General features: G+C 42.8%; 1 protein-coding gene across 1 annotated transcript in view; it reads right to left on the bottom strand.

Annotated features, from left to right (window-relative positions):
• OBI1 (ORC ubiquitin ligase 1) overlaps positions 1-4,186 on the bottom strand; it is a 39,629-nt gene extending 35,443 nt beyond the window's left edge. The window contains exon 1 of the mRNA XM_081046638.1: positions 4,071-4,186. Coding sequence (XP_080902764.1) covers positions 4,071-4,142 — 72 coding nt within the window. The 5' untranslated portion in view covers positions 4,143-4,186. The remainder of the gene's footprint in view (positions 1-4,070) is intronic.
• Positions 4,187-14,141: the final 9,955 nt, after the last annotated feature.

The following is a 14,141-nucleotide window of genomic DNA, read 5'->3' as shown; positions in this document are numbered from 1 at the left end:
AATAAAAGTGAATTCTGATGTTTTAAAATGAAAGGCTGAGATAATGCTCCTGAAAGCATTTCAAGAAGCAAAAGGTCAACGGCCACTGTGGAACTGAAAATGCGAAAGTTGAACCTTTCCCTTTAAGCTGTCACAATGACACAGAAGAACCGCCACAGGCAGACTACTTGAATCTAAGAGCCATTGGCAATCCCACCTACAGGAGAATGATTTTCACTGTTCAGTATCTGGTATTGTCATTGTATCAGATTTCTAAAACACTTGACTAATTCATTTCTTTGGACCAAGTACTTATCAGATGATGATTTTTAGGTTTAAATTTAGCTTAGGAGAATAGAAACCTATAAAGGAGAAAGAACTATTAAACCAAATTAGAGCATTTGTTATTTATTTGACTCTAGGAGCAAAATACAAAAAATCTAGCCCTCCCTCAATTGCTGTCCACCCACCTCCCTCGACCCAGATTCTGCTGTATACAACACCAAAATACACACATAATTTTAATAAGATCTAATTATGACGGAAATGGTCATCATTTGCCTATGTTATTAGACTTTATATCTAATTTAATCTCAGATGAGCTGTGGGAATAAAACAGTACTCTTACGAAATAAAAATGCAAGATGACAATGGCAAGGGTAAGTGACATGTACAATTCCAAACTCATCTGGAGTAAGCAGGCTGAAATGATATCCTAGGTAATGACTCCTGAGGCCAGGTGAGGAGGAGGAGGGAGGGAGTGGGAGAGGGGAGGAGCAGGACAGGGAGAGAAGAGAAAGAAAGCAAGGTATGCAAGTGGGCTCTTCTCACTGGAATGGGCCTGAGGGGGCAGTCCTAGGTGGAGAAAGATCAACCCTATAATCTGTAATTCATCCTTTCATAAAACTGGGCCACATTTGGTTGTCATGGCTAAACACAGACATGGTCAATTAAAGTATTCCATGCAACAACAATTTGGTTTCGGCTTGAATCCTAATTGAAGCGATAAATGCCTGGAATTATCTAGAGATAAATTGGTCTGCCAGTATTCTGGTGGCAGTACCAAAATGTCCCTTAACAGATATCCTGGGCTAGACCATTCCTTTATTTCTGCTGGCTCACTAATCCAAAGCACGGGAAAAAATTAAGGAGAAAGAGGCAAGACAATGTCATACATAAGTCATCCCATAGGATCTGTACCTAACTTCTTCAGGCCACATAGAGCTCTTACAACACTGACAAGGTTGATAAACGTTAATGGGCAGAGAGAATTCACCTTTACGACTAAGGTAGAGACAGAAGTAGTAAATGCAAAATGTTTCAACTTTCCAATTTTAAGTCCTACATTTGTATTCAAAAAACAAAGCACTGACCAAATGCATACTTGCTATCTCCACTACTTCTTTCCTCTTCATTCTTCCCCACCCCCATCCCATCAGTATCTAGATGATCTCTTCAGATTCAGTGCCCCCCACCCACATCTCTTTTACTGTAACATACACCTTCCCGCCTCCATAGTGACCCTCCAGAAATAATGGCCCCTAATTCTGTTGAACAATCAAAAGTGAAGATTGCTGATGGCAAGATCTGGGGACAAAATCTTGAGGGCAGCACAACAGTCATTATCTGGAAGGGGGACAGGCAAGAAGGACCTTACAGCAGACCTCAGAGGTGGCTGGAGATGCTGTACGTCAGAGAAGTGGAAGTGACATTGGAACATGGCACTATCCCAGGCCATGGCGTCTCCAGTACCCTACAAATACAGCTGTGTGTGTAGGAGGGTGAGGAGCACAAGCAAATTAGATTTGCTTTAACTGTACCACAGGCAACAGTCATATGGAACCAGTTAGAACCCTGGGTTGTACCGTGGCAATTCCCAGACAAAACAGGTCTCCCACTCTGTCAGGAATGCAAGACACCCAGTCAGTGCAATGGCCTCACAAAGCAAATGGGAAGAACAGTTACTAGAAGAGGCTGGTTTCCTCAGTTTGAGGGCCTGCCTCAGTGCCCATAGTGCAGGTTAACATTTATTGAATACTGTTATGTGCCAGACTTTATGCGAAGCTCTACATACGAGTTACTTCATTTAATCCTCCTCCAAACACAAGGAGGGGTATTGATACTATTGCCATTCCCATTTTACGGATAACGAAAATGCTCAGAGAGATCAGTAACTTGTCCTACGTAAGCTCATACAACTAACAGGTGGAAGAGCCTAGATTAGAATTCATGCAGTACGAACACAGAACTCAGGCCGGCCCTCCACCACAACACCTTTCTGCCTTCATAGTAGACGGATAAAAATGCCTGTTTACAATCTGTTCATCTTTTATTATCATAGTTAATGTTACAATACAGCTAACTAATATAGGAAGAAAAATATAGGACCCCAAAAGTGTCTGCTGTCATGGATGAGCTCAAGTGAGTTTTTAAGACGTAATCTACTCAAGACAATGGTCGCAATAGAGGTTCAAATGGCGGCAACTAAGTTTTAGTCTTCTTATTTAAAAAATGGGGAAATCAGCCCCCTCTATCTTATAGCACTGGTGACAGGGAGTGAAAGAATAATGAAATGCATACAAAAGCATTCTGTAATCTGCAAATCCCTATATTCTATTAGGTATCATTTTTTTGTTACACACAAAAAGCATAGGTATGGAAAATCAACCAGGAGAGAACACATTTTCAACACAACTGAAAAAGGCAGCCTATTCACTAATGGAAACTAGATATAAGGTACACGACTAAGACCGAATGCAATGTATTTCTCAAGGATATTTTCATCAGCCTTTAGGGCATTCACTCAGAATTGAGCACGTACGTGTGGGCACTCATGGCAAGGGCCAAATGTGGATGGCAGCGAATAGATACATCATCTCGTCCTGCTGCCAGCCACCTACACAGGCCGTGGTAGCAAAGGCCAGCTCAAACACCACCCAACGCCAGACCCTCCTTGATCTCTGCAGTCAGAATTGATCAAGCCGTTCCCTATGTGCTCTCACAGCACATTTTGTTGCCCTTTCATTCTGATGGGTATCAAGCGTCATTAGCTGCTTTCACGCCTGACTTCTTACTACTTCTTGAACTTAGTAAAGTCACACAGAACCCCAAACACCTAAGGCAGTTAGTTGCTCGTATTGGCTGGCACTCAAACATCTGCTCCATGAAGTTTGTATTTCTCAATGCTAAGCCTGCAGCTGTAGGTTCCGTCTGCACTTGGGGGGTCGGGGAGGGGGGACACACTGACACACCCCAAACGTTAAGAAAAATTTAAGAGTGGAAAAAAAAAAAATCTGGTCGTTCACAGTATCTTCCCCATTCTTGATGCACATGGTAAAGACACGCTCTTCTGGAAACCGAATGGGAAGCACACGCCACGGAACACTGCAAACGCGCGTTTCTCATCCAAAACTTTCTCCACCTTGTTTCACGCCCACGTGAGGCGCCTCTCGCAGCACAAAGAGAGGGTATTCCATCGCGTGACTCGTCCCTCCGTGGGATTCAAGACCACACCCCTCATGCCAACCACCACTCAGGGACCCGTTCTATGGACTTTTCAAATTCTGCACCCGGAGCAAAGGCCGTGCAAGGTCGGGGAGGCACAAAGAAGGCTGTGGGACGTGGATGATTCCCCGACCGGCCCTGCGGGCCCAACACCATGACCCTCCCGGTTGTGGAGGGGACGAAGGAACCTTCGGGGAGGTCCCTGGGGAACGTGCCTTCAGGGGCTTCACTACCTGCCACACGCGGCGGCGCCGGAGGCGTAAGCCATCGCCGCGACCCGCGTGGGACGAGGCCCCCTCGGAGGTGGGCGCTGGCCGGCGGGCGCGGGGGCCGCCGCGGAGCCTCCCTCCGACCCGGGCCGCTGTCATCCTCCCCCGAGGGGCGCACGGAGGAGCCCGCTCAGCCCGCGCGCTCCCCGCAGCCCCCACCCGGGAGGCGGCCTCCCGCCGCCGGGGAGCGAGCGCACGGCCGCGGCGTCTGCGCCCGTCTCCGCGCCGTCCCCGCTGCACGCCGAGCGCGCCCTCGGCTCCCGCGAGCTCCTTCCGACCCGATCCCGCCTCGCCGCGGTGCCCGGCATCCCCCGTTACCTTCCCCAGGCAAATGTGGCACGTGATGGGCAGGGTGAGCGACAATGTAACGTTCTGCACCGCCTGAGCCATGGCAGCGTTCAGAAGCCCGCCAACGCGGAAGTCCCGCCGCCCGCCGCTCCGGGGGCGCGCGAGGGCGGCTACGGCAGCCCGGCGGGGCCACGGGCCGCGGGCCCCGCACGGAAACGCGCTTTCGGGGCGCGCCGTGGCCGCGGGCGCTCCGCTCCGCGTTCTTTCCATTACAAAACCACCACAAAGCACAAAACTTCCTGCTGTGCGGGAGCTGCGAGGCTCCAGCGAGGGAAAGGGAAGGCGGTTTGCTACAGCTGCGGAGCAGCTTCCAACGCGAAACGAAAGCGTCGTGGTGGGGAGGGGACAGGCAGAGCAGGAACGCTGGGTTTCAAGTCCCCGAGTCGCTCCCTGCACCCTCCGCAGGCACACGGCGCCGTCACACCAGGAGGAGAAAAGACGACCTCTACATTTTCACTTTTCAAAACCACCTGGCCCCTCTCAGCTCTCTTTGGAGCCTTCAGCGAGGTGATGTCATTGAAAAGCAACACAGTGCGACGGTCCCCCTGTATCTGTTCAGGAGACGCGGTGGACACACTTGTCGCAGCTTTCCCTGAAGACACGCTTTCACCGTTGGCCCGTCTGTGGTTTCCAGCCAAGACGAGATTTAAGGGACGGAACCACAGACTGATTAGCACCCACGGGTGACGAAGCTGCAGATAGTGAGTCTTCCACACTCCCCGAAAGCACTCGAGTTCAAAGCCCTTATTTCATAAGGTGCAAGGTTGGATGTGAAACGTGCCACTGCTGCTGAACTCCGAAGGGGAATAGATGAGGTTGTGAGTTCCCATGCCCTCCCAGGGAAAAAGGAAAACGCTAATGAAAGTTCCTAAATGAATCTTGAATGTAACATTAGGAATTTAACTGCAACTTTTAAGTGAGGAAGAGCCAGTGTGATCAATTTATGCAAACAAATCCAATCTAGGAGTAGGGAGATTTGGAAACAAAGCCAATGGAACTACTTTTACTAATCTTTCTGGAAAGAGAGGCAGCATTATCACAGAAGCAGCCTCCTGGTTAAAAGAAATAGGTTTTCTTTTAACCTGGGCTGTGAGGGTAGAAATCCCTGTGGGAACAATTTTCTGGCTCTCCAGGCTTCAGACAATTTGTGTAACCTCTCTGCCTTTTTAGCTTCCTCCTTGGTAAAACGTGTGTGTGTATTAAATGAGGTCATTGTATGCCTACTACCATGTCTATAAAAGGAACAGACAGTAAGATTGGAGCATCTAGTAGTTCACTTGAAGAAGCCCAAGTCCTCAGCGGCGACAGTAAGAATTCTTCCACATAGCTCAATAACTTCATTTCCTAGGAATTGGGGACTATCATGTGCTTGGAATTGGAGAACTGAGCAAAATAGTCATATTGATGGTTTAATGTCACTTTTTCCAGAATGCCTGGCATAAAAGTCATCTGGTGTGGCTATTTCCTGGCTGTTTGAAGTCATATTTATACGGGGACTAGAATACACATGTTTGCTAATGCATCTTTCACATTTCCTGGCTGTAGAACTCAGGCTTCAGATTGAGAAAACTCTAGTGCCATTCCGATTCCCCCATCTTAGTGTGTTCTCCCCTATTCTCATCTTGCCCATTCCCTGTTCTCACCTTGCTTATACCTAAGGTCGTATTTTAGGGCCTGTCATTCCCATCCTCTGAATAGGATGTAGGATTGAGAATGTTCTGCCTCTCACATCCATCCCTGGAAATGGTGCAGAGGAAGACACGTTGAAGACAATTTTCCTTTGAAAGACTTATCCATTGCTACTGAGGCAAGTTCGTTTCTTGTTAACCATTCCAGTGATTGGTGTTCTCAGTCACAAAGATAAATTTTAAAAATCATAACCAACACTTTAAGGAGAATATTAAAACCTAGACTATTTCCAGCATCTCTTTCCACATTTACTGTCATTGTCACAGCTTCTCAGAGCTGTTCTAATGCTCTGTCCATACATCTATCTGACCCATATATTTCTGTGCTGATTACATTGTATTAGAGTTTATTATTTATCTGTTTGCCCCTACAACAGACCTGTCTGTTTCTTGAGGTCAGGGATTGTATCTGATTTATCTAGTATCTGGTATCAAGTACTATTCCGCAAACCATAATATTTTCTTTAGCTACAAAGTACCTTTGTTACAGACCCAGGGTGTTTTAAACATTGATTGTCTTTGTTTTTGTTTCACTTCAGAATGGAAGACTGTATTCCTTTTTGCTAATTGTAAAAATAATAAGGCTTGTCTTAAGAAAATTAAGCCATTTATACATATATAAAATAGTAAGTAGAACTTCCTCTACACTTATGCCTCAACTCTGTCCTGTGAGGTAATCACTATTAACATTCTAGAGCATATCCTTACAAACATTTTAATTGATATATTACTGTGTGCATAAACACAAATAGGATCATACAATAGCATACCTGCTTTGTTCACTAATGCTTTATAGATAAGCACACACACACAGACACACACACACACACACACACACACATCTAAATGATACTGTTAGCAATACTAGCTGATTAGGACTCTTTCTAGATCCAGACTGATTCCAGGCCAATTCCCAGGCTTTGCTTTTAATAATGCAGATGGTTTAAGACCGGGAACTATGTCTTCCCTCTGCTCTATGAAGGGCATTTGCTGTTTTACAAATCATGTTCATTTAGTCATTATTTGGCCAAAATTGTTAAATAATGTTGCCATTACTCTAATAGGAAAACAAAGATTACATATGGCTCCCTAACTTTCTGCTTCATTTCTTTCTCGACTTGTTAGTAGCCTTAGCGGGGAGTCCTGTGACCTGTATAGTTCTAGCAGATATTGCACCTGGAAGGGGCTAAACCCTCCTAAATCCTTAGAATTACGACCTTCTAGAACTAGAAAGGATCTTGGGGGTTTTTATGTGGGACTTTCATTTTACAGATGAGGAAACTGAGGCATAGATAAGGCAAACCACCAGATAATGGTGGAATTAGAGCTAAATCCTCGATCTTACTTGTGCTCTCTGAGATAGTTGGCCCAATGCCTTCATGTAAGTGCAAGATGTATCGTTATTAATAAAGTAATTCAGTAATAAAAAAGCCAGTCATAATTGAATTTCTTTCCTAAGAAAACCATCAAATAGCTATGGAACACCTTTTACCCCTTGTTTAAATCAGATTCATTTTTATGATAAATTATTTAAAAGCAAGCTTAAAAAAATATAAAATCTTAAGTGCTATTAAAAATTGATTAGGAATGCATTATTCTTTCATTGACCCAGTTCAGATTGTTTTTTTAATTTTTTTTTGGTCAAAGCTAATAAATTTGAGTAGATGTTTCAGACAGACATTTTGTAATCATTTGGTCATCAGTCAATTAATCACAACTTCATAAATATTGATTTCAGATTACATTTATTTTTCATTCCTGAAAGACAATCTTTTTTTGTTTGTTTGTTTTGAATTTATACACCCCCACTTGGATTGTGGTTAACACTGATAAAACTCATAAAAGTTGTATTAAAAATTAATCAGAGGTTCTGGCCCAGTTGCATGGACATCAGGCATGGTACCATCTTCTCACAGGCTGGCAATTCTGAGCTAAAATGTCTGAAGATCATGGCATGAAAGATGCTTGTTACTATAGCAGAGTAGCTTGATTTTTTTCTTGCACAGTTTTTCTTTTTAATATACTGCCAAAAGTTAACATTCATTCATTTAATGTATTTTTATTAAAAACATTAAGGAACAACTAACTCAGGCAAAGTTCTGTCTCGTGGATACATTCTAGTAGAAAAGTTATGCTGCACTGGCTTGGCACCAAATCCCAGCCTCCTGGGATTAGCACTTACCGTTTTAATACTGAATTTGCACATCAAGTTTGTATGTGGTCACAATATAAGTGATTGCAGAAGAAATAATGCATGTAATTAGTTATTTGTTATTCCACCAAAATATAAATATTTTTTATGTGCTAAGCATTGGTTTAATGGTTGGTTATATACAGCTGTGGATAAGACAAAGAAGGTCACTGCCTGCATTTATTCATTCAAAAAATATTTTATTGACTACCAATGATGTGCCAGCCACTGTACTATTAATGAGCCACTTTATAAATGACCCAACTCTTCTCTTCCACCATAAAATGTCTATTTCTACAGTAATTTTTCTTCTGGATGGTCTTATTGTTGGTTAGCCCCTGGGACTGTGACACAGCAAGTTATAATTTTAAATATTTAAAAATGTTGCAAATTGGATGATTGTTTTAAATTAGGTAATTTTTAAAAGAATATTTTAGTTCCGCCTAAGGCTAAGTGGTACTTTACAAATGTTTGTTGATTGCTAGAGAATAAATGAAGCAAATATCATCTCCTGGAATATCATAACAGGAACCACTTAAACAGAGAGGGTCTGGGATTTTCCAGAGTAGCAGATTAGAGAACCCAGCTCTGAGATCCTGACTGTTTTTGTCTTTAAATTGCTGACAGAGCACTTCTTCCTGCTCGTAGTGTAGGTGTGAGCACACCTTCCAAAATAAGATCCTCCCGTAGGATCTTAAAGTCAGGCCCCTGTTTTCATCCTATTTACTGAAACCCTGTAAATATTTGCCTTCTCTCTTAGGGCACCTCTCCCAGGAGGGCATCCTACACTTGACCATGTCCTCAGCAGTTGGCTGGAGTCTTGCCAAGTTGCATTTCCTTTTTTAGGTAAGACATCGACACCTCCTTTCTACACTCAACACCCCCAGTCATTGTTTTAGCAGCTGAATCATTTATTACAAGTGTTATTTAAGATATGGCTTCATTTCCTCACATCACTATCCTCAACAGTTTGATCTATGACTTTTCTTTCTTTCCCCCCCTCACACAATTTATTATGACCAAGTCTCAAGTTTCATCTCTTTCATGATACTTTTCCTGTCCACTCCAGCCTCCTCTTAATCCCCTGGCCTTTCAAATTCTTTATCATGTAGGTTCTATATGAACCAATTTTTTTTTTTACCTTATGCATTTATGCTACAAACCCTTATTTAACATCTCCTGTGGGTCAAGCACTGTGACAAATGCTAACGCTAAAACGTTGAAAGGAAGGTCCAGCCCTGTCCTGGTGAAGTTTATAGTCTAAATGCAGGAAAACAAAAATATGAGAAAGTCACCAATTATGTCGTGAGTGAATTCGTGCAGGAGTAGGAGGGAAAGCACCTACCTCTGCCATGCACAGAGGCACAGACACCTCTACCGGGCTCTCCATGTCTGAAAAATCTTTCCCTGACCAGACGGAAGATCCATGGGTGGCATAGTGCTGAGCACACAGTGGATCTCAGCAAATAATGGCTGACTGTTTGGCAATCTATCCCTTCCTTAGCTCTGTCTCTAGGTCTTTCTATCTCTATCGTCATATCACCATTTTAGAATGTATATTCATTCATTTCAGCAGTTTTTAGGATTAGAGAGAACAAGTAAGTGTGTGTGTGTGTGTGTGTGTGTGTGTGTGTGTATTCTTAAGAATGATATTTTCAACCCATCAAACAATTTGATGTTTCTTTGCAAGAAATAGGAGGATCTGTTCAGAATAGCAAAGTGATGGTCAAGAGCCCTGTGGGGTAGCTAGAGGAATGGCCTCTTCTGCTGTACAGCGTTTTAATTCAACTTAGAGGAAAAGGTGCAGCCGCATCACAAAACAGGTAATGAGCGATGTTTCCTCAGAAACAGCTGGGAGGATTGTAGCATCAAAACACCTTTCCTTCACCCTTGCTCCACCAACTGCGTCCACTGTCTGCATTCCCCTCCCTTCCAGAGTGCTGGCCTTCTAGCCCCAGAAAGTGTCTAGAAGTGGTCTCCACAAGGCCAGTGGACTCCGTCTAAGTAGCTGAGTCTGATTGCCATTCAAAGAGGGCATGAAATTATGTGATCACTTTAGAACTATCACATACACAAAACGATTCTGAAGCTGTGGTAATTTGATGGTCAAATCATAGTTATCTAGGAACACTTAGAGTTCTCTCCTTCTTTGGCATGGCTTAGTAGTGAAGGTCTGGCTATTTTATTAGAGATCAACTTGTGTGACTAGAGAAGATGATATCCAGTGGGGGCAAAGGCATGAACAAATACGCATTGCAATCCACCATAAATTAACAGTGTAATTGAAGGTCATTTTGCAGTGAACAAGTATTACTGTTCACCGAGACTGAATTTAATGAGAGCTGTATTTGTTTGCAAGGGTTGCCATAACAAATGACTGGAAACTGGGTGACCTAAACAATCGAAATGCATTGTCTCATATTTCTGGGGGCTGGAAGTCTGAGATTAAGGTGTCAGCAGGGTTGGTTCCTTCTGAGGGCTGTGAGGAAGAATCAGTTCCATGCTTCTCTCCTAGCTTTGTGTTTTCCTACCTGTAAACTTGAGTTCATGCTATTTCCTCTGCATAAAATGCCTTCCCTAATCTTTAGCAGTAGAAATTTTATCCACCCCTAAATCTCCATCTTAAAGGTCACCTCTTCATGAAGCCTTTCTCAATGTTCCTAGCTGAACCTTCTTCTTGCTTTGTTGGCAATCTTTGGTGTTTCTTGGCTTATAGAAGCATCACTCCAATCCCTGTCTTCATTTTCACATGGTGTTCTCCTTGTGTTCATGTCTGTTTCCAGATTTCCCCTTTTTATAAGGATAACAGTCATATTTGATTAGGGGTCTGCCCTACTTTAGTATGGCCTCATTTTAATGAATTACATATGTGATGATTTTATTTCTGAAAAAAGGTCGCAATTTGGGGGTTCGGGGGTTAGGACTTCAATATGAATTGCGGAGGGGGACACAATTCAACCTATAACAGTAGCCACCAATCCTGTTTATAGTGATGTCCAAGTCCCCGCCTCCTGAGCATGTGATTGGTCTGTCCTGCTTGGCCCTCTTGTCTATGGCGGGGCTCTGGTTCTACAAGCTCGTAGTTTGGCAAATAAGATGCAAATAGAAATAATCTGGTTACCTTTTGACTGAAGCATTTTGTTGCCTATTGGAGGTTGTTGAGAGCTCTCTTGTCTGCCATGGTGACCTATAGTAATACCTAAGACAGTTCATGCTTCGCTATTTAGTTTCAGTTCCAGAGTGAAGCAATATGAGGCTGAAAGGGAACTAAAACCTTTATTATTATATGTGACTAAGGGATGTTATCATAGCATAATTTAGTCTCCCCTGATATAACTTTGGGTGATATATTTTTATTTTGTTTATACTTTTTGCCATGGACTGAATTGTGTCTCCTAAAATTTACATGTTGAAGCCCAAACCCCTCAATGTGACTGAATCTAGCGAGAGAGTCTTTAGGAAGCAATTAAGGTTAAATGAGGTCGTAAAGGTGGGACCCCAATCTGATAGGACTGTGGCTTTGTAAAGAGAAGAGTCTCATTCCCTCTCTCTGTCTCTCTCCCCATACACACCACATGTGGGGGACACAGCAAGACAGTGGCTATCTACAAGCCAGGAAGAGAACTCAACTAGACCTAGCACCCTGATCTAGGACTTCTAGTCTCAGACAGTGATTACATAAATTTCTGTTATTTAAGCCATGTAATCTATCGTATTTTGTTATGGCAACCTGCACACTAAGACACTTTTTAAAAAATTAATACTCATATTTTCTTACTTATACTTATTCAGATGACTTTCTTATGATTTTTCTTACTTATGTTTTTTATGCTATAAAACGTATTACTTTTATAACCATAAAAGTTTTAACATAAAAAAATATCCTTCAAAACATGCATCATTCTACCGTATATTTTAGTAGATAGGCTACCTAGGTTGTCTTTCTAATGAACTTAATTCAAAGGAAACCCACCTGAAAATCTCAGTTCAATTCAATTTCATAGAAAAGTTGTGAGTGTCCAGCCACTGCTCTCATGGCCACTATTTTAAGGATCTCACACACATCTCCTACTTCGCTTTCTGCAGCTGGACTTGTAATGATAGTACACATCATTTCTGTACTTCATGAACTTCAATGGTGATTAACTGAGGTAATTTGTATGACTGTTCACGAAAATCAATGTCCCCTCCACTGCCTGGGAGAAGATTATATTTTAGAGTTGTACTGATGTTGGGCTTGATCAGGTGACTTTCTTTGGCCAATGACATGTGAGCAGGAGTAACATAGCTAGTTTCCATGCTGAAGCTGTCCCTGCCTCCTCACGCCTCTTTTTCCTTTGCCACAGCTGCTGGACGTCTTGCAGAGGCAACTGCTCTCTAAGACTTGGTCCTGCAGTGCAGACAACACAGAGCAGAGCCTCAGGTCATGTACAATAGACTTGAAACATGAGCTAGAAATAAGTCTTTGCTGTTATAAGCCACTGAGATTTTGGAGTATTTTTTTATAGCTGCAAATCCTAGCCCTTCCTCACAGATACAACAGCCCTGCTCTCTAAGGGCTCACTTTGTGTGAGACTGCAGTGTCTGTGCACACAGCACAGGCTAACCCTTTCGTGGGACTACATGTGGGATAGACACAGAGATAACCCACTCCGTTTTCCCTTTCAGAGGGATCTTCAGTCCTTGTTGTTGAGAGTATTGTCAGCAGACGTCCTTCAGCTCTCAGTCCCTTCAGGGTTTGCCTCAGCTACAGAGACACAACTGTTTCAACCGAGGTCCTGTCTTCCGAGGCTGGCCCTCATCTGGTTACTGATGGAGGTAGTGATATAAAGGATGACTCTGAGGGTGGCCATTCAGCTCTAGAGCTCCCCATGGGATCTGTTGAGGTGTTGATGGGCCTGCCTCTATCTTGACTTTTTCCTATGCCCAGCCCTACTCCCTCCCTTCCCATCTACAGGTGTTGGTGACAAGGGCACTTCCTGATAAACCTCCTACATGCTCAACTCTGTTTCAGAGGCTTCTGCCCACAGAACCCAACCTTCAGCAACATGTCTATCTTTAAAAAAAAATAAGGTGTGTGTGTGTGTCTGTGTGTGTGTACACACGCACTTACAAAGTCTGACAATTAAGTTTGCGACCTTGTTGTAACACTGTTGCTAACCTTTTTTGATATCAGAGGGATTATTTATTATGAATTTGTACCAACTGGACAAACAGTTAACCAAGTTTACTATTTGCAAGTGCTGAAAGACTGCATGAATAAGTTAGACCACCTGAACTTTTCGCCAATGATTCATGGCTCTTGCATCACGACAATGTACCAGCTCACACAGCACTGTCTGTGTTTTTAGTCACTAAACAAATAAATTGGAACACCCTCCCTACTCACCTGATCTGGCCCCCGATGGCTTCTTTCTTTACCCGAAGATAAAGGAAATATTGAAAGGAATATATTTTTATGATATTCAGGACATCAAGGATAATTCGATGACAGCTCTGATGGCCATTCCAGAAAAGGAGTTCCAAAATTGTTTTGAAAGGTGGACTAGGCACTGGCGTCCATGCATAGCTTCCCAAGGGGAGTACTTTGAAGGTGACCATGGTGATATTCAGCAATGGGGTATGTAGCACTTTTTCTAGGATGAGTTCGCAAATGTAATTGTCTGACCTCGTATACACTGCCAATGGCTCTCTGTGCTTTGGTGTCTCCTCCCTTTCCTTGTTTTGTTCTGTCAATATGCTATTAGTGCCAAGTAGCTGTAGTCAGTATTCGCTCTTGTGGGCCTCAGAGACGTCTGCCTTTTTCCAATGGATATGTCAAATGTGCAAGTTTAACTTTACAGGGTGACCTAGTTTTTTTGGTTTAAAGTCACTGGTATAAGAAGGAACTTTCAGAGGTCAAGAGGCTGGACCACTTTGTGTTTCTTTTTATTTATTTTTAATATTTTTCAGTATATTAAAACAATGAAAAAATGCCGATAGAGTCTCACAAATACTGTGGTATATTTTGAAAATTTACATTTAACACATTAATTCCTTTAGCACACAAATACAATACAATTACTTTCACTGCCCAAAATAATTATAGAATTCATTATAGAATATTAATTCCTGGCACTACAGGCAATGTTGTCTTATAAAACTTTTGTTTTCTGTTTTTGT

Source organism: Rhinolophus hipposideros (assembly GCF_964194185.1).
Source record: "Rhinolophus hipposideros genome assembly, chromosome: 4".
Classification (NCBI taxonomy): domain Eukaryota; kingdom Metazoa; phylum Chordata; class Mammalia; order Chiroptera; family Rhinolophidae; genus Rhinolophus; species Rhinolophus hipposideros.
Note: the sequence above shows the minus strand (reverse complement) of the source record. Positions and strands in the feature narration are given on the sequence as shown.